The sequence below is a fragment of the Tuber melanosporum genome (assembly GCF_000151645.1).
Source record: "Tuber melanosporum whole genome shotgun sequence assembly, scaffold_47, strain Mel28".
Taxonomy (NCBI): Eukaryota; Fungi; Ascomycota; class Pezizomycetes; order Pezizales; family Tuberaceae; genus Tuber; species Tuber melanosporum.
In genome coordinates this window covers 151,848-171,874 of record NW_003299092.1, presented here as the reverse complement: position 1 = coordinate 171,874, position 20,027 = coordinate 151,848, and the positions used below count along the sequence as shown (strand labels likewise).

General features: G+C 47.1%; 2 protein-coding genes; both read left to right on the top strand.

The window, feature by feature from the left end:
• Positions 1-7,840: 7,840 nt before the first annotated feature.
• GSTUM_00008438001 (uncharacterized protein) lies at positions 7,841-8,888 on the top strand. XM_002840043.2 has 3 exons: positions 7,841-7,939; positions 8,020-8,525; positions 8,607-8,888. Exons 1-2 carry the CDS (start codon positions 7,896-7,898, stop codon positions 8,483-8,485), a joined length of 510 nt encoding a protein of 169 aa, XP_002840089.1. The 5' UTR covers positions 7,841-7,895; the 3' UTR covers positions 8,486-8,525; positions 8,607-8,888.
• Positions 8,889-18,736: 9,848 nt separating this feature from the next.
• Positions 18,737-19,931, top strand: GSTUM_00008437001 (uncharacterized protein; the record flags this gene model as incomplete). XM_002840042.2 has 2 exons in its annotated part: positions 18,737-18,799; positions 18,896-19,931. 2 exons carry the CDS (start codon positions 18,737-18,739, stop codon positions 19,784-19,786), a joined length of 954 nt encoding a protein of 317 aa, XP_002840088.1. The 3' UTR covers positions 19,787-19,931.
• Positions 19,932-20,027: the final 96 nt, after the last annotated feature.

The window sequence follows — 20,027 nt, the reverse complement described above, 5'->3', positions numbered from 1 at the left end:
AATTTTCATTTTTCGCTACGTTCGCTGCTAGTGTAAGACCCTCTCTATCTGGCGAAAAGCTTTGAGCCTTGTTTTATTGCATGAGATGGGGTGTGTGCAATTTATCGGTGGGCAATCTGGTTACGGTCGCCAGGGTAAAGTATTGTGGAAGCACCGGTGCAGTACAGTACTACACAACCACAACGAATAAATATGATGCTGGGAGGGGCTGCCTTGTCTCCCAGGAAATTCAAGAGAGCGGTCAAGACCAGAGGGGAAGTGGGGAATGCCTGATCGAAAGTGCTGATTTTTAGAGCTTGCCGAACACTTGGAGGGCTGTGTTCATCTGAAAATTCTGCCGTGTATTACTGTTTCACTCTTAACCTCTGAACACCTGATGACCATTTTAAGTGAGAGCTTTAATCTTTTCCTCTCGCGCTTCGGCGGCTGTGCAAGTATCTGGCATAAATGAGAGGAATTTTGTTTTCCTCGTTGGGTAGTGCGAAACAATAGCAGTATTTACTGGTATCATAATATTATTTACTAAATGTCTAACACAAGTGATTCACACGGGCTTGTTTGACCCTTGGTTGCTGCCAGCTAGAACTATAGAAAAGCAGTTGCAATTCAGTGCCTTTTCTCTAAAAGCCACATCTACACCCCATTCCAGCAACCAACCCCAGCCCTATCTTACTCCAACTCCACCTTCTATTATTTTTTCTGGAGCCAAATGAGGACGCATACATGGGGAGTATCTCCACTTCCCCGGATGGCCGGACCCCCGTGGGGCGGTTCTCTTTCCCGGATCCCCCTACGCGAACTCCAAAGTTTTTCAGTTGTTGAGCCAATTGAAAATGCCTAAGAGTAATCACCAATCCCTATTCAACCCACCTCGTCAAGGGGAGGGGAAAGCATCGGAGGGGGCTCAGGAGCAGACCTCCCTAGTGGGTAGTTGGCCACATTCCGCCTGCGGAATTCACGGTACGACCTCGGCCCAGGAGAGCAGGTTTGTACCCTTTCTGTGCCACTTGCCAGTTGGAAAAAGAAAAATAATATTATGTCCTAACAGATTTTAGTCGTTTACTGACCATGTATCTTCTAAGAATCGTTCTCCCAAGGATATAGGTTCGAGCACCCACTTAGTTTTTTTTTCATGTTCGGGACACATGGGAAGAGCAATTCCAAGGGACGCGCCTGCACCAAACCTGAATTTCCCCTCGGGATGAGTATGAGTGTCGGTGATGACGATACAGATTGCGGCGACACGGGGGACTGCGCCAGCATAACTCATGATATCTACGTTGACACAAAGGGCGGGGGTGATCATGGCGAGGAAGGTGATTTCTCTCTACCCAGGCTTCTCTCTGGGATGAAGGCGAGTGTTGGTAATTACAATAAGGGCCCCGGGAACGTTAAGGGTTGTGGCGGCGCGACCAAAAATTACTATGAGAACACGAAACCCAGGAGCGAACCTGCGAGGAAGAAATAGCGTAAGAACTCGAACAATTAGACCTCGCGCTAAGACTTCCAAAATTTCCTATCTTAGATAGCGGGGTGAAAACACTGCGAAAAACCGACCTCCTCAATCTCAGCTTGACAAAAGTAAAAAAGTACAACACCTTACTAGCAAGGCAACTCCAACGTTCTAGCGCGAGGCTCAATTATCCGAGTTCTTATCATACGAGTAAAATGGTCTGTCTACCTTCAAACAGGGCTCGGAATCCTATTCGTTCGCTTGGCACCCGTATTGTTTTCGTGGGTGAGAGATCGGTGGGGCTTTATGATTCACAATGCTTACGCACAAAATAAAGGGCTGTTCGGCGCCATGGTTTTGCAACAGCAGTTGCAAAAGTCCGCCAAGCAGCCCTTAAGATATGGCGCAACGTGCATCGCATTTTGCTTGCATCTCTTCGTTGATGTGCAGCATAACTTGATTCGCGCCCAAGCATGGGATGTGTGACACCAGTGCCGTGTGCTCCGTCGATCCGGCCAACGGAAGACTACGAGTAGACACCACCTCCAACAACCGCCGAAGGAATATTACCTTTGGGATATTTTCGAAGAATTCAACTCATTTCCCATGTTTTTGTTTTTTTTACAAAATTTATATATATATGATATATATATATTTCTTATGCATTGTTCGTACACTACCCCATGATTGTCCCCAGCGTCGCGCTCGTTTCGACTGCACAATTCCCTTCTTCTCTCTCCTTAACTTGAAGAAAAATTTCCTGTTGCTTTCGCGCGTCATGGTATCACTTGTCCTACTTTTTTCTTTGTCCAATTTATGGTGCCATCAATCTACTACAATTACCGCCTGTTTATCTCATGACTGTTGTTGTTTTACAGTTAGTCCCCAGTGCAAAAGTCATTCATTCAGGTCATTTGTATGTCCTTTGGGCAACAAGAGGCATAGGGCTTTCACCGCATTTCTAGCCCGCCTCTTGTTCCATGAGTTCCTGGACACACTGCTCAGGAGAATTTTAGGCGAGAAATAAATTCAGATTCGTAATTGCACTGCAGTTTTCCCAAGTCGGACTTCAGCTCTGGGGTTCCGGAGATGATGCACTTGCGAGCGAGCAAGGCTTTTATATGACATCACTCCCTGAGATTAAAAAGTACGGGCCGGGAAGGAAAAAGGAAGAAATAAAGTCAAGTGCTGTTGATAAAGCCCACCCCTCACGGAAACCAAAACAAAGCGTCAACCTAGAGGAAGGATACCCAAAACTGGTGTGGCATTGGGAGTAGGGAAGAGTTAGTACTAGCATGACACCAACAAGTTCCACGACCGATTCGACGAGTGATATCATATGATTCTAAACAGATATAGGAAGAGTCCCGAGCGCAATCCCACGCATTATTGAATAACGAATTTTGCCATCTCCTAGTTGCGTCCAGCATAGAGAGAGTATTACAGCGCGCCTAAATGGTGGTGATCTCAGCCCCACCGAATTGAAGATGCAAACATTCTATCGGTGTGGAATCTTGTTACTGCTGCCGGCAGTGATGGAGTATTGTAGCAGCGCTACACCATTAATTCATCTCCATTTTCCCAACAGCAGTGTCAGCAATTCTGTGCACCCACAGGAAGAAAAAATGACACTAAGGGAATCTGCATTCCCTCCCGGGGCAATTGCGGGGGGGGGGGGGGCGACAAGGGCTGAAGAAGCTAGAGGTGCCTAACCTGAGGTGCCTAATCTGATATGTTCCAATTTAGGGCATTTGCCGAACACTGGGAGGGCAATTCTCAATCTCTCAATCCTCCTCTACACTACAGTTTTATTCTTAGCCTTCGGATACCTGGATGCCATGAATCGGCAAGAATTTGCTTCTCCTCTCCAGCTACGGCGGCTGTGCCTCTGCGCGGTGAGGATGGGGTGGTGTCCCTTTTTTTCTCCCCGGTAGGGCGGTTGTGTATGTAGCAGCAGCGGCTGTATTTTTTCCTGAAACTTATCGCCAAACAAAAGCAATTCATGCTCGCCTCGTTTGTCTTTGGATGCTACCAATTGGGGCTTTATAAAAGCCATTCACGCTCCCCGTCGAATACCAACTACCCTCAACTGCATTCGACATCAGCCTGTTAGCATCAGGTTCAAATATCACTGCCAGAACAAGATCAACAATTTAGCACTAGTTCGGCCCAAACCACATTTACTATTCCTTACCAACCTCCTCCAACCACACCTTTAATCTCTCTGTAGCCCAACCGGGAACGTACCCGATGGACAGTACCTCTTTCACCACTACGGGATTCCAAACCCTCAATAAGTAAGTCCTTCCTCTTAAGTTTTTCCTTGTGTGCCCCAACGGTGTGCTATTGCTAAGCCAACTCAACAGGGAGACCGACGGTAAATCCCTAGTGAGAGCAAATCACCATCACCCTGAGTATGAATCAGGGAACAGCCAGGGGCAGATCTCCCGAGAAGTTTGCGTGCCGCAACCCGCTAGAGAGGTTGATTATGTGGTCACAGGCCCGAGAGGCTGGCGGATAAAGTCACTTGATTTCTTCGAGTGGAAATTGTAAGTTGGGAAAAGCCAAACACACCCCACATGATCTAGCCGTGTGTGATATCATATCTTACTTACCATATATCAACCAAATCCCGTTTTCCAGATGGTATAATATCCGATACATCTTGAGCTACTTTATCCCCATCCCCTTGCCATCCCCCCACCAACCCCAGCAAAACGAGTCTCAGAGAATCACCAACGCCGAAGCCGTCCCCACAGCACCCACGGCACCCACGCATGGCGTGCATATGGGCAGCGATAACCAGCATTCCGGAAACGTCACCAACAGCAACAATTCAACTTCCTATAGGGATGTCGGGACGATGTATAATAACGACGGCCAATCAAAGAGCTACGCTCAGGGGGGAACATTGAATAATAGCGGTACCATGAGCTAGGGCCCGCGATCCTACCCGCCAATTTGTCGGCCCTGTTAGCCCAGTGCATGGCAGGACGGGGGTTTCATGATTCTCTATGGGATGTGTGATATGTTTCGGTCTGTCTGTCCGCCCGGAGACTGGGTGCCACCGCCGCCAACAACTGCTAAGAAAATTTCGTGGAATCCCCCCACCCGGGATTACTTTTACTTGTGTTTCACAATTTTGATTTATTTTTCATTTTTCATTTTGTTTTGTGTTTATGCCCACACTCATTTTAACATCACGATTCCATCCTTACCCCCTCCCTCCTCCTCAACTCGATAAAACTTCTAAAAAAAAAAAAAAAAAAAAAAAGAGCCTGTCGTTTCCGCATGTACTGATAACGCTTTGCTTTACAAATTATCCCCTCCCTTGCGTTTTTTTTTACAATCTTTACCACCAATTCATATCATGACCGCTGTTGTTGTTTCACAGCTTGACCCAAGTGCAATAAAAGCTATTCGCGCCGTGCACCGATATGCCGTGTGACCTACAAGAGGATTGAATCCGGATCCATAATCGCAGTTGCCTAAGCCGGACTCGAGCTTAGGGGCTATGTGGATAAGGTAAATGATGTGAAGCCCAACGATGGACAACAAGGTTCCGCAGCTAAGTGGCCGAGTGACACCCTATGAAAAAAGATTCGGAAGAGCCCCAAGCGGAATCTTACGATCCCGGTATCGTAGCTCAAAAGTATGATAGGTCAATATAAGCCATTCACGAATCAGGAGTTTGGCCACCATGAAGGGTGGTATGAGAGAACTCAAAGCCCCTCCCGTGATCGTAACCGCCCTACAAATGCTTCCTGATGGTCGGCTGGGCAGGGTATCTTGGAGCGCTTATCTCCGCCGCTGTCGTTTCCGGGGATGAGGTTGTCATTGCGGGGTGAAAGTTTCAGACCATTCGAATATTAGATATGCGATTGCACTCGCCCTTATCATCACTAGGGAGTACCGAGGTAGCGCCTTGGTCATTTCTTCCTTGGACATTGACACAGGCGGCAATAGGTTTTTATCAATTCCAACAGTTTGGGGGGGGGGGTTGGAAGCTGCGCTCCTACAGAGCGGGATCCCCGAGCATCATACTTGCTTGTTAGATCGTACGGGGCGATGATTGTTGGAAATGTTACGATAGCATAGGTGTAAACGCATGAACTCTCTCAGGTGGTGGGAAGCATGAGGCTGAGGAGTACAGTACCCCATTCGTCCGATATCCGGGGGTGGAGCCTTGTCTACCGGTAGTATCGTTGTGCTTCTAGGCGAGCACCCGGCGGCTCTGACGCGGACAGCACAAAAAAAAAAAAAATTTGACTGTTGATCGATCAATTGCTAAATCAGAATGCCATGCGGGGAAACTCGAATCAGAATAAAGTCGGAGCGAGAGAGAGAGAAGGAACAAAACCTAGCGCCTTGTGACTCCCGATTGTTTATGCTCGCTCGTTGTGCGATACTGTGCCTGTACTGTACTCGAACTCGGGAAAGTCGGTGGAGTAAGGAATTAGCCGAAGCTGACCCACCCACCCTGCCAGAACACGTGCATGCATACCCACGTATGTCTTTCTTCGCATACTCGAGTAAGAGTACAGTACTCGAGCACCGTAGGCGACATTTCATCTTGGAGTATTGGTATTGTAAGAAGATTTAATTTTCTCCTTATTTTAGAGAGGGTTAATTTCTTTCTTTTGTCATGATATTATGATAAATTCATGGATTTATTCAGGTACAATACCAGGACTTACCCGCTGTACTGTACTGTACAAGTATACAACCCAATTTAAATCTGGAGGATAAAAGTGCATAACAGTGCGCAAAAAAAAAAAAATCTCGAAAATCGGACTTCATTATGACTCAACCATAAGCGACTCAATTCAAAAGATGAAGGAGCATAATGAAGCGGTGAAGAAGGTGTAGCCCTTTCCTGTCATTTATCAAGATAATTAATCGAATTGGAGTCAAAGGATCCATCGAGAGGTAAGGGTGGGCAGTGGGTGTTCAAAGTTCCCAATCGATGGCACTTAAATCAGGGTAACCTTGACCACCGGTGTTTGTTGGTCTGGGGTCATATTCCGAAGGTTGTGTACGAGTATTCATTGAGAATACCATACCTTTCACACTGAATACCTAGAGAACTCAGGTGCTAGGTACTACATTTGACACACACCGCCTCCCTTTACTCCATCTTCACAAGTAAAATATAGCCCATATCACAGCATTGTTGTTGAGTTTGGATATTGTAACATTTTCTTTGAAGAAAACTAAAGAGGCTACTGTTGCGAGCGGTAAAACTCATGCACTTTTGTCCTCTAGGTATATGACGTAAAGGTCCAAATCACGCGCATTCCAACCCTGTCCAATGTCCTCCACCCCTACAGTACGCCCAGGATAGAGCCAACCGCACATCCCCCCTCAAAGCGGGAAAGGCGGGCAGAGAGGGGAAGCGCCACCAGTACTCGAGTAGACACCAAAAACGGGGCAAACGAGAATGACTGTAACGACGAATAATTCCAAATAACTTCATCCACCGAGCCCCACCAGAGAAAGAGGGTTCACAGTGCAAAACCTTAGTCTTTTTTTTCGGACAAGAAACCTTTATTGCCTTTGGGGCGGCACCCCCTGGGTGCGCTGGCTCCTGGAAGATAAATACCAAAAAGTTTGACAGAAGGCTTTGGAATTTGTGGACCGATCGGGCCGGTAGGAGGAGGTTGTGTCGACCCGAATAAGTAGCTCTTTGCTTCCCGTATCGTACAAGTACTCGAGTAGCTATGTGCAAGTACCGTACTGCACTGTACTGTACGTGCTGGTGCCAGCCATGATGTTTTCATCCCACAATGAGTCACTTTCCAAACGCCTATGAAGCTTCAGGAAGGGTTAGAGTGTTTGTCTATATACATTATTTCACAGCTGCAACAAGTCCATTAATCCAGTGCATTCAACGGCGGGTTTTGTCACTTCGTGGTGCTAGGCCTGGGAGGGGTATCGCGTCGAAAGCTTCTAGAATCCTGTCGGAGGGATAAACAAGGCGCTTTTGCATGAGGTTGTATGGGATGGGAGGGTGTGAGCTTTGTCACTGAGATATCCGATTACCTTTTCCAGTAATAAAGTGTTGGGATAGCAGCGGTAAGGCAAGGCTCGTCTCCAATGTCTCATCAAGAACGCCAACAATACCGTACAAGTGTACTGCACACCTCAGCAACACCTAGCTGCCACGAATCACTAAGAATTTGTTTTTGCTAGAGCGATTCGGCTCCTGTGCCTGAATGAGCCAGTATTAATGCCGGGGTTCTCTTTTTTTCCCCCGCTTGTTAGCACCCGATTCAAGTGTTGCCGCCCGAATCCGATCCGACACTTGGATTACCAAAAATACCCCTGTGCTATGATACATTATAAACGCCCTGACTGCCCCTCATTCCCACAGCCTGCTTCGGTATCAACATACCCCAACTCCACCTTCTACTAGTTCAAGATCCAGCCAAGAATATACAAAATGAGTGGTACCACCTCCTTCTCGGGTGCCCAAACCTCTTACATGTCAGTCCTTTCTGTTATTAAGTCTTCCTACGCGAGTCCCAAAGGTTGTTATTGTTAAATTAACAGAACAGGATCCCCAGCGATAAATCCTTAGTCCTATCCACCCCTCCGGACTCTGAATCCGAGGACACTTACGCAACGCGCAGCAAGTCACAACCCACAAGAAGGATTCCCGATCCTACCCCAACCGGAAGTTACTGGTCGCATCAGCAAAGCAATTCCGAGAAGCCCGCCGGCCCTCAGCCTGAGAGTTCAGCCACCATCAATCTGCATCTTGGTGACGATAACGATGGTTGCGGTATCATGCAGAATTCTTTCAATACAACTATTACTTACAGCGGAGAGAAAATATCTGAGATTGAACGTGTCATGGGAAGCGGGCCTCAATTCAAATCTCAGCCTACGATAGTTGCTAGTGCTGGTAAACGCAACAAAAATTCCATCCAATTTAGGGATGTCGGAGCCACGCGTATTATTATCAACGACGGCACAAAGGTCGAGGATGCGCATCAGAGGCAGAAGCGGAAAGGCCCTGACTCCAGCTAGAGCTCAGAATTCTATCCGCTAACTTAGCACCCATGCATAGGTGAGAAAAGGGTGGGGGTTTCATGATCCTCTATGGGATGTATGAAATGCTTTTCTGTGGATCAGGCTAATCAGAGACTAGACACCATCGCCAACATCCACCAAAGGCCCATGTTTTACCGTTTTTCTTTCTTTCTTTTTTTTTTCGTTTTTGCATTCTTTGCGCTTCATGATCTACCACGTCGCGCTCGTTTCAACCGCACAATTCCCCTTCTACTCTCTCCTCAACTCGAAGAAACCTTTCGCACCATTTTTGCATATGATAGCAGCACTTTGTACTATCATACTTTTTTTTTGTCCTATTAATGGTGCCATTTATCTACCACTGTGACCGCCATTTTATATAGTGACCGTTGTTGCTTCACAGTTAGTCCCAGTACAAAAGCCATTCATGCCGTGCTCTGTATGGCCACAAGGGGATAGGGTTTTCACTTTCTTCTCGGCCACCTCGTGTTCTTCACGCCCCAGTACACGCTGCTCAGGAGAGTTTTGGGTAAGAGGACGGAATTCAGATTCGTAATTACACTGCAGTTTGCCCAAGCTGGACTTTGCCTTATGGATTCCGGAGATAAGGTATATGATGAGATGCACTTGACGCCGAGCAAGGTTTCTATATACTCGTCCCGAGATCAAAAAGTACAAACCGGGAAAGGGATAAGGAAGAAATCAAGTCAAGTACTGTTGATAAACCCCACCCGTCACAAAAACCGAAAGAGAAAAACAAGTATCAACCTAGAGGCAGAATACCCAGAACCTGACAACAAGTCCCACAATCAAATTCGTGGTGTTCGGGTAATACGGTACGTTGCCGTACCTTACACCATCGATACCATAATATAGTAACTTTACCGTAAATTACACTAAGGGGATAGATAAAACACCGGGAAGCGGAATCTTCCCACCCCAAACTTTGATCTCAGGTAAACACTCTATGAAGGGATAGTGCTATCCAAATGGAGCATACTCGTAGCTTAGAGAGGCCGAGTGTACTGGGCCTCATGAACAGGTGTGTTTGTTATTTTGTTAACTTAATCTGTCCAGCCAATCGTGGTTTGGACCGTGGTTCCTGTTTATATACCACTCTATAAATTTTACCAAAGCGGCTTTCATATTCGAGCTCAGTCATTTGGATGAGGAGAGTTGTCTCGGTGTCTTGTGGTTGTGTATGGGATTACGTCATGCATTTTTGGTAAAGGTGTGTGAATGCTAAGACCCAATCTTTTGGGTGGCGGTACCACAAGTTTACAGTACGTTACCCTACCGCGCCTCACTGTATCATACCATACAGAACGGTAACTCACCGCGCAATACCTTGTGAACCCTAAAAATTCAACGAGTGATGTCCTATGATTCTGAAGGGGAAAAAAAAAAAAAAGGTACCGGATGAGTCCCAAGCGGAATCTCACCACCCCGATGCCCGAGAAGCAGGCCATTATAAATCGTTCTCAAAATGCAAGCTTGGCGACCATGAGAAATGGATTGAGTGAGCTCAACGTCCTCCCTGAGCTTATACGGCTTCAGTTTATGGTTCTAGGTGCTCGGTGGCCCCGGGCCCGGGACAAATTAAACCTGGCGCTCGCGAGAGCTACTCCCCCTGACGTTATCTTCAGTGCTGGGCATCTCGGAGCGTTCGTCTCCGCCGCTGGCATTACCGGGGCTGGGGTTGCCATTGCGGGGTGAAAATTTAAGGTCATTCAAATATTAGGTACACCATTTTGTGCCTACGCTTATCTTCACTGGGGAGTACAGTACTGAGGCAGAGACTTATTCATCTCTTCCCTGGGCAGCGACGCGGGGAGCAGTAAGAAGCCTTCATCAATTTCAGCAATCCGGGGGGGTAGGCAGTTCGCTCCCGGCGAGCAGCAGCCCCAAACATCATACTTGCTCCTTAGTCCGCACAAGGCAATCGCTGCCCGAAATGTTCCGATAGAATGGAGCAAACACAAGAGCTCTCAGTTGGTGGGGCGGAACGAGGCTGGGGAGCACCTGATTTGTCCGATATCTGGGGACGAAGCCTTGTCTACCGGTAGTATGCTTGTGCTTCTAGTTGAGCGCGAGGCCCCACAGACGCCGACGGCACATTATTTTCTTCTTCTTTTCGATCAATTGCTAAACCAGAATGCCGTGCCGAGAAATTCGACTTGGAATAAAGTCGGAGCGAGAGAGAGGAGAAATAAGACTCAGTCCCGTGTGACTGTTGACTATTAATTCTCGCTTGTTGTGCTCGAGTCAGTTGGTGGGGCAGGGAATTAGCCGAAGCTGACCACCCTCCCCGCCAAAACACAGGCATACCCATTAATCGCTTTCCTCGAATACTCGAGTGCCGCGCAGGTAGGTGCTGTTTTATTTTCTTTCTCTTGTTAAGAAAATCTAAGGATCGATCTAGGCACAGGACCAGGACTTACCCGTCATAATCTACCGGTAAGTTGTGACGCAAAGTTTGAAAGCATGCGTATTCTAACCCTGTCCTACCCCCAAGATAGAGCCAATCGCCCATCCTCCTTCAAAGTATCGTATGAAATGCAGACCGAAAGAGAAAATACCACCACCACCGGTAGAGGCAAAAATGAAGGAAATAAAGACGAATAGTCCAAATAATCTCACGCATCAAGCCTCACCAGAGCAAGAGGGTTCACAATAAAACCTTAGTCTTGTTTTTAGGACAAGAAACCTGTTTTGCCTTTGGGGTGGCACACCCTGGGTGTGCTGGCTCGAGGAGGACAAATGCCTGTATGGTGCCAAGAAGTTTTGCAGAAGGCTTGGTCAACCAGTCGGGTAGGTAAGGAGGAGGTTGTGTCGACCCGAGGAAGTAGTGCTTTGCTTCCCATACTGTACTCGAGTAGCTATGTGCAAGTACCGTACTGTACTGTACGTGCAGATGCCAGCTATGCTATTTTCATCCCACAATGAGTCACTTTCCAAACGCCTATGAAGTTTCAGGAAGGGTTAGAGTGTTTGTCTATATACATTATTTCACAACCACAACAAGTCCATTAATCCAGTGCATTCAACGGCGGGTTTTGTCACTTCGTGGTGCTAGGCCTGGGAGGGGTATCGCGTCGAAAGCTTCTAGAATCCTGTCGGATGGATGAACAAGGCGTTATTGCATGAGGTTGTGTGGGATGGGAGGGTGTGAACTTTGCCGCTGAGATATCCGATTACCTTTTCTAGTAATAAAGTGTTGTGATAGCAGCGGTAAGGCAAGGCTCGTCTCCAATGTCTCATCAAGAGCGCCAACAATACCGTACCCGAGTACAGTACCGTACACCGCAGGTAACACCTGATTGACACGAATCACTGAGAATTTGCTTTTCTTCTCGCGATTCGGCGCCTGCGCCTGGATCTGCCAGAATTAATGCCGGGGGGTTTTCCCACCCCCTTGTTATCACCGGATTCAAGCGGTAATATATGTAAACGCCCTGTCCTCACCCCATTCCTACAACCAGCTTCGACACCATCATACTCTAGCTCCACCTTCCACCATTTCAATATCCAACCAAAAAGATAGAAAATGAACGGCACCACCTCCAACAAGTCAGTCCTTCCTGTTACTAAGTCTTCCTATAAGGGTGCCAAAGGCTCGTCATTGCTAAATTAACAGAACAGGATCTCCGGCGATCAATCCCTAACCCCGCCCGATTCTTCGGGCTCTGAATCGGAGGGCGCTGAGAAGGGTACCTCCCCAGTGCATAGAAAGCAACAACAAACAGGAAGGACTCGTGATTCGTCCACAGGTCGCCCCCAGCCTGAACACCCTACCTTCAAAATTAAAATCGATGGAGAGAGCGAGGGTTGCGGCGTCATAGTGAATTGTTGGAATAAAGATATTACTTACAACGCAGACACAGCGTCTCAGGCCGAACGCATCTCGAAAAGCGGCTCTTATTCCAACCCTCCGTTCACGGTAGATGCTACTGTTGGCAAGGGCAGTAAAAATTGCATCCAAATTGAGGGTTCCGGAACCACACGTACTACTACCAACCTAGGCTCAAAGGCTGGGGATCGGAATCAGAGAGAGAAGCAGAAAGGCTAGGCTCCAGCTTGGGCCCCGAATACTATCTGCTAACTTAGCGCCCATGCATAGGTGAGAAAAGAGCGGGGGTCTCACGATCCTGTATGGGGCGTGAAATGTTTTTTTGTGGACCAGGCTAATCAGAGACTAGATGCCACCTCCGGACAGTACATAAGTACCAGGTCAAATCGTTTCGTCCAGCGATGCAACCGCAACTCCACTACTACTATAAATTTACTACCTAGGCAACCACAACTACCCAGAATGAAGGGAAAATTTAGTTAGAGATTCAATAGATATAAGAAAATTCTCATACAAATTATAGAATAAAAAAATCAATACTTTGTGTACCATCTCTTTGCATCTAAAACAGCAGCTACTCTCCTAGACATAGACTCCCACAGCCTTTCCAAAAATCCCCCACTATATCATGAGTCCAAACCTCATTAAGAGCTTCTACTAAATGTCTTCTAACAGTTTCTAGACCACCCTTAGTCTTATGAATATCAGGAAAGCGCTGGTGTAGCTTTTCCTTTACCCTCTTCCAACAGTGCTCAATAGTATTGAGATCAGAGGAATTGGGTGGCCATTCCATAACCTGTATGTTATTTTCCTCAAACCAAGCCATAGTATCTTTTGCAGTATGTATCTTTGCACCATCCTGCTGAAATATAGGATCCCCAACTGTGTCCCCCACCTCCTACCAGGTATCAACTAAACCATCTTCCAAAACTCCAATATATACAAATCTGTTCACACTCTTCTCAAAAATAGGAATCAGAGGATCTTTATTTTTAGCCCAAATACAAGCCCATACCATCAGCTTTATCCCAGGACCTTTTGTAACTCTATGAATACAGTCCTTGTGCCACTTTTTCTCAGGTGTTCTGAATACCCAAATACCCTTAGGATTTTTGGACTTTTCAACCATGCATTCATCACTAAAGATGACACCCTCAAAGTCCTCCTTTGTCCAATCCTTATACTCCATACCCCAAGCTAATCTCTTGACAGCATGCTCATCTTCCAGAAGAGCTCTCTTCCTTGCTCTCTACTTCTTTATATTGACTGATGCCAAAGCTCTCTTGACAGTACTCAGAGAGGCATATGGTGCAACATCATTGCGCAATTCTGACAGGATTTGGCAGCGTGCCTCCTTGGACTCTCTGGCTAGGCAGCAGTAGGTTCTACTATCGATAATTTTGTGTCTTCCTGGTATTGGAAGGTTTTTCTCATCACCCCTCTTTTGATAGTGCTTATGAAAACTGAGAACTGTACTGTACTCTTTGAACGGTTTAAGAGCCCTCTAATTTCAGCAAAAGAGAATTACTTTTTTCTCAGAGCAACAATTTACCCTTTCTCAAAGTCTGAGAGATGGCCGGTCTTTTCAGAAGGCATTGTTGTTGAGGGGTGGTTGATCAGTGGGATGGGGTTTTTTGAGGTGTTGTTCGGTTACCACCAATCGGATGAAACGATTTGACTTAGTACTGTACAATACCGTAGACTCTCTTTAAACCCCCCCCCCCTAGTGGCCCAACAACAAAACATTGCTCAACAAGTCATGAAAGTACAGTACTAAGCTATGCATACAAGTGCAGGTAGTGGTAAAAGCAAACCGGTGATCCTGTGAGTGAGTAGTCCCTGGCCTACTTGTAGGTGAGCAATACTATCGGAAAGAAGTTAAATTGCCAAGCGCGACCGGTTTTCTCCTTCACCCATTGCGATCATGAGATATCGCTAAAGTTTCCTAATCCGTGCTGGTTTCCGCTTAGATGTCCTACGCGTTTCGGAAGCGCACCCGACTTATGATGATCCCGAGCACTGGTGCTGTACCGTGCACTGCTGGTTATACGAGGATGAGGGGTCAGCCACCCGGCCTTAGTATTTTTTTTTCGCTGTGTAACCACTACTCCCTTGTTACACTTAGGGAGCATGGCTACAAGATTATGCCCTGACAAAGGCATAAAAGTATCGTGGACTTTGGCATTTCGGCCGTCAGTTCCAAGTCCGATTTCATGGCCAAGCCTTGCCACCAACTTATGCTAACACCGCCTAGGTCTGTTTGTGTAAACTCTCTAATCTGCTTCCACTTCCTTCTGCATTCTTCATTGCGCGGTCGGTCGGGGCGGTGGATAGGGTACTATAACGCACAGTTCGATCCAGTATACTTGTGCTGTGCGAGTAGTCCCCCAGCTCAACCCGACTCCAGTATGGGTACAGTACCATAAGTTACTGTATGATAAGTTATCTCACCCTACAATATATGATCACAGGCACGAGGGAGAAGGTAGAGGAAAGAAAAAATAAAATAATTAATACAATGTAATCCAAACCCCCCTTTATCGCAATTGACTCTTGCCTCCGTCACTATCGTACCTCACACTGGGAGAGAAGAGACAATAAAAAAAGGTTAAGGCTGGGGGGGGGGGGTGGAGAAGAAAGGAAGTTAACAAGGGGAAAGAAAGAATCAGTTTCTACGCTTTTCGTTTTGATGATTTTTTGCGGTTTACGAAACTCATTTCCTTCAATGACTTCTTGCACAGCTTGGCTGACTCTGGGTCACTGGATAGGCGGGCACGAATGGGGCATGTAAGAAGTTATTATAAAGCTCTGTTAGTCAGCAAGCACTAGCTAGCGCAAATGAACAAGAGGCATCTCCTGAACCACTCAGGCCGCCTCTCCCTCCCACTGCTGCTGCAAGAAAAATTCTAATTTGCCATTTATCAGCTCCCAGATCCTCCAAAATCTTGCCATAATCGCCCTGCAATTTTCCATAATCTTGACAAATTCTTAGCACTAATAACTAGCTGGTGCTTACTAGACTCCCTACTTGGGTTGTTTCGACAAAGATGTCTTCCAACCGGAAAACATGAGATTCCAGGGAGATGTCAACCTATAAAGCTAGCCAACTTCAAAATGGTGTTGGTGAAGCCATACCCATGGAGGGCCAACTACGGGAGGAGCTATGATATTATAGATTTTTCTGCATGGAACCCAAACTCATCTACGAGTAGTTTGCTGGGATCTGTGATTGGACCCCTACGGAGTTGGGGGGATGGCAGTGTGGTTCAGATTATTGGGTGGATGTGTGGGGAGTGGGGTAGTCGCCCGCGCCGGGGCTCTTATTATTGGCCCTGTGTGGGGCTCGCTTGTTGATCGGAGGGATGGCTGTGACCCCAAGCGGTCAATCCGACCCATGGCCCAGCTTTCAGGTCGTCAGTCTGGCTTAAATTACTTCCGGCCGCCAAAGCCTGTGGGGGCCCAGTAAACCGCTGGGTCGATGGATTAGGAAGCCCAGGCAAGTCCGCCAGATGCTTAGGAAAAGCCGACAGACATCCAATGAAACACAAGTTACTATACTGTACCACTCGAAACCTCGGTCAGTCTGACCGTACCCGAAGCCGGCCGGGTTCACTATATACGATACTTTAACTCTATGCTATTGCTACCGTTAGAGGGGCTTCCCCCCAAAAATAATTGAAGTCCGTGAGGCAAAGACACTTGGCCACACACCCATCAGGGAGCCAGTGATTCTGCAGGTTTCATCAGTCCATTGGAGAGATTATGGCGAGAATACCCAAGCGTGGTATCCTATATAGTACTATTTGGACTATAGGGATATGATATCACCCCCAAGCTCTCTTCTCTAATTTCCCGGTACCTTCCGTGCAATTCTAAATCATTCTCAAGTACAGTACACAATAGAAAGCTAGCGAACGGTTAGTTTAGGTTGACTTGCATTAACTGTTCACTAACTTCTTAGCGGGAACCTACACAGTATAATACCGAACGGACGAACCCGATCTGGGAAAGAGAATACAAACGATAGCAAGCTTCACTCATTCGCGGGAAAGATGGGCAATCGACACCTTCGCACAAACAAAGCAGAGGGCCGCCGGACTTGTGATCGCACTTATCCGATCAAACATGTTCGCACAAGCACAAGAAGGCTATAATAAAGAAAGAAAGAGAAAAAAGAGACCAATTAACATCGCGGCCATGTTCCCAAAAGCGCCCATCATCACCGTAAAGGCAGCTCGATCCTTTGGCTGCTTTCCACGTTCGATGTCCCCGCCCGATCGTCATATGATGATAGGTAAAGGAGGCAGGGGCGAGAGGCCCACCACAGACCTCCCCAGGACGGCGGTCCCCGCAAACAGTCGCTCTACTAACCCCATATATAGAAACCTAGCTAAAACTAACTAAGCCCAAAACACACAATTGAGAGCATTGCGGGGAAAACTGCCACTTTGACGTCCTCATGATATTATGATACTCATTTTTCCCAAATCTAGCCATCAGAGGTCATCCATGGTTTTGAAAACCTACTGTAAGAATTGGAATAACTAAGAGCGAGTGAGCCCCCGTATGTACCATACGGCCTAGAAACTGTGTGAGGTCTCAAATCTATGGCGGGCGAGGAACACCACATGTAGCATCAGCAGATGTGCTCCCTCAAAGTTTACCGGTAGAATGGCTCCTTGTGCTCCGAAAGTCACCTCCATGCACTCTCTCTCCAGCTGTTTCTGCAAGGAACCGTGTAACACCACCACAGTACTCGTACCTATCGGAGGCGACAGAATAACAAGGGCATTTCAGATAACCGCTTTCGGATACGCCTCGAGGGACATTGTAAACTTTTATCGCAATTTGCTTTATCACGCTGGACAGTGGAAAGAGAGGGCTACGGAGTTTCCAAGGGCTAGTATTAATAGTATCATATTATTTGGAAGGGTATGGGAATTTTGTGGACGCAGTTGCGGAAACCGACAGAGACTAGTGACGCTAGGACGTCCAGAATTTCCCTCTTTGGATTAAGGGGAAGAAAAAAACCACAGCCCCCCAGTCGAGACAAATAAAAAATTGACCTTACTAAGAGAGGCAACTCCAACGTCCTAGCAGTATCCCTCTCCCCAATTTAAAGGATTCCGGGCCTTCGGGTCAGGCATCTCACACTAAACTCCTCTTATCTAGGAATAGAAGCAAAAAATTCCAAACTTTGTATGTTTGTACAGTACAAACCAAAGAGACTATTTAAAAAAAAATTTGTACTATCTTGGTGAGAATGGTTGAGTATTGATATGTTTTCTCACCCCCATTTTCGGCGCATTATCAGGGTGCACAGTTATTCATCTCTTAGCCAGCATTGAGCGATAATACATGGCCGTCAGTGGAAACCCCTCCCCCCCTCCTTCCTTTCCCCCGTCACCGCGAACAGACTCGCGCCCACCGCATACACGTAGCCTACCAACGGACCCTCCCACCACAAAACACCACGACACCTTACCGTCCACACAACACCCCCCCCCCCAACAGGGCAATCGCGAAATCGCGAGGACGGACAAGAAAACCAAACCGCCAGTACAGAAGCGAACATACTTTACCGAATTCATTCCCAGAAAGAAACCTTGCGGCCAGAAAACCCAGCTTCAAAAGCTACAATTCGTGCGGGGTTTTCTACAAGAGTACATTACTAACTTCCCAGCAACAAGAGGTGCGAATGGGGGCCCGATGAGAAGAAGTGCTTCATGGCAACTTTTGTTTTCTAACCTGTTTTCGTTCAAGGTTCTTTGATGAAATATAGGTTTGTGTAGGATACTGTTTCGTTGGGCTCAGTCCTCGAATTAACCAATTGCCGTGAGAGCTCATGTATCTGACTCAGATTATGTGGGAGACTCCACTATAAGTTTAGGTTTAGGATCTTATCGTTCCGCCCAGACTTTTGTCGTTCGTCTTTGGGTAACTATTCATTGTTCTTCAGAGTGCGAATTGAATCATGAGGGAGTAGTATAACAAAAAAATTATGAAAAAAAAAGAATACACCCAAAGCTAACTACCGGTATCATACTCTAGTGCATACAATACCACTAGACCTATCATAAGTGTTCAAGTTGCGCTGCAAAGCCAAGCTTTCCCTCATCACCACAATAAAAAAACTTAATTGCTTATCTGATCAATCTCCCACCTTATCTCGCCTTTTACCCCTCTGACTTCTACTTCGGCGACGTCGCCCTCCTCTTCCTACCCCGTAGCTAGCTGTTTAATCCCGGAACGAGGCGAGAACCCCTCTCCCAGTGTTTTCCTTATAATCTCAGATCCGATTCCAGGATTCGATGAGCTCGTGAAGCTAGATGCAGCGTTAAGACGTAAACCCAAATCCCGACTAATTCCCCCGCCTTCGGTACAGTACCCGATCAGTTATGTCGACAACAGGGTTGAAACTAGGCTCCCTTGCAATTCGCACGCTAGCGAAGCCCATAGCAGTAGGTACCCCTATCTATCTATATCCATCATCTCAACCTTTTCACCCGTTTTATTTCAAAAGGAAGCAAGAGATGAATTAACACTATCCCTCCCAGAGTCGAATAAGAGCTCAAGCCCGCGACCACCCCCGCTTCAGGCGTCTATGCATAAACATAGCGCAGCAAATCCACCGCGTAGACATGCGTCTCCGCCTCGGTATCCTGCGGGACTCGGCCGCCATCGAGAAAGCCGACCAGGCTGAACGCGAATGGTATAAGAAGGAAGCCGCCAAGCGATCGAAGGAGCGAGAGGCAAAACGCCCCACCGCTACATCAAATATACCCCCGAACCTCCCGCTGCCCCCACGCTCGGTTGTGCATCATGTCACGGGCGGTGAGGCTGCTGCGGCGAGGGCGGGGAAGGAATTATCCAAGAAGCCGCCCAGGATTAGACCGCTCAGTGAGAATAAAGCGATTGAGAACGGCGCAAATTTCATCAGCGAGTTTTTCTTATTTAGCGTTGCTGGAGGTTTGATTCTCCTCGAGCAGATTCGGTCCAGGAGGAAGGAGGCGAGCCGGAGGGATATGGTTGCTGATCGGCTAGAGGGGCTCGAGGAGAGGAATTTAGTAGACGAGGAAAGGTTTAAGAGGCTCGAGGAACAGACAAGAGAGAGCGAAGATAGGGTATTGAAGCTCGAGGAGGAGAATTGGAAGTTGAAGGGCGGAAAGGGGAAGTTTCCTGGGAGAAAAATCAGTGAAGATAAAAGGGTTGCGGAAGAGAAAATGTTGGCTGAAAGGCCTATCCCCGTCAAGTTTGTCAAAGAGAAGGGATTCTGGTCCTGGATTTGGGGGCTCGGAAAAGAAAAGGTGGAGGAGGATATCAGAGAACCCCCGGGCAGTACCTTGGAAGCAACCGCGAGGCAGGCCCCCGCGAAAGACGACAGAGATGAAAAGCCCGGAGTGCTCTTTCTCTCCCAAATAATCTCAACAAACCCAACCAAAAAATAGAACAAGCGAAAAGCATAAATCCCCCCTCCGTTCCAACATACGTTAACTCTACTCGCTATAATTTTCCTATTTATTTATCAGATACATCAAATTCTGTACATAAAGGAAGAGGGAAGCCATATAGGGTACTTTTCTCATGTGCGAACTCGCCTCGACCACGAAACACTATGCAGTAGGTAATGGTTCCGAAGATTCTCAAAAGAACAGCCCCGCAAGAGGTACTTGTACAGTATGATACTGT

Excerpts from the sequence above, each read along its gene's own strand:
- GSTUM_00008438001 (XM_002840043.2), top strand. The coding sequence starts at position 7,896 with ATGAGTGGTACCACCTCCTTCTCGGGTGCCCAAACCTCTTACAT. Across the intron at positions 7,940-8,019 it reads GGTGCCCAAACCTCTTACAT|CGATAAATCCTTAGTCCTAT; the intron begins GTCAGTCCTTTC and ends CAGGATCCCCAG.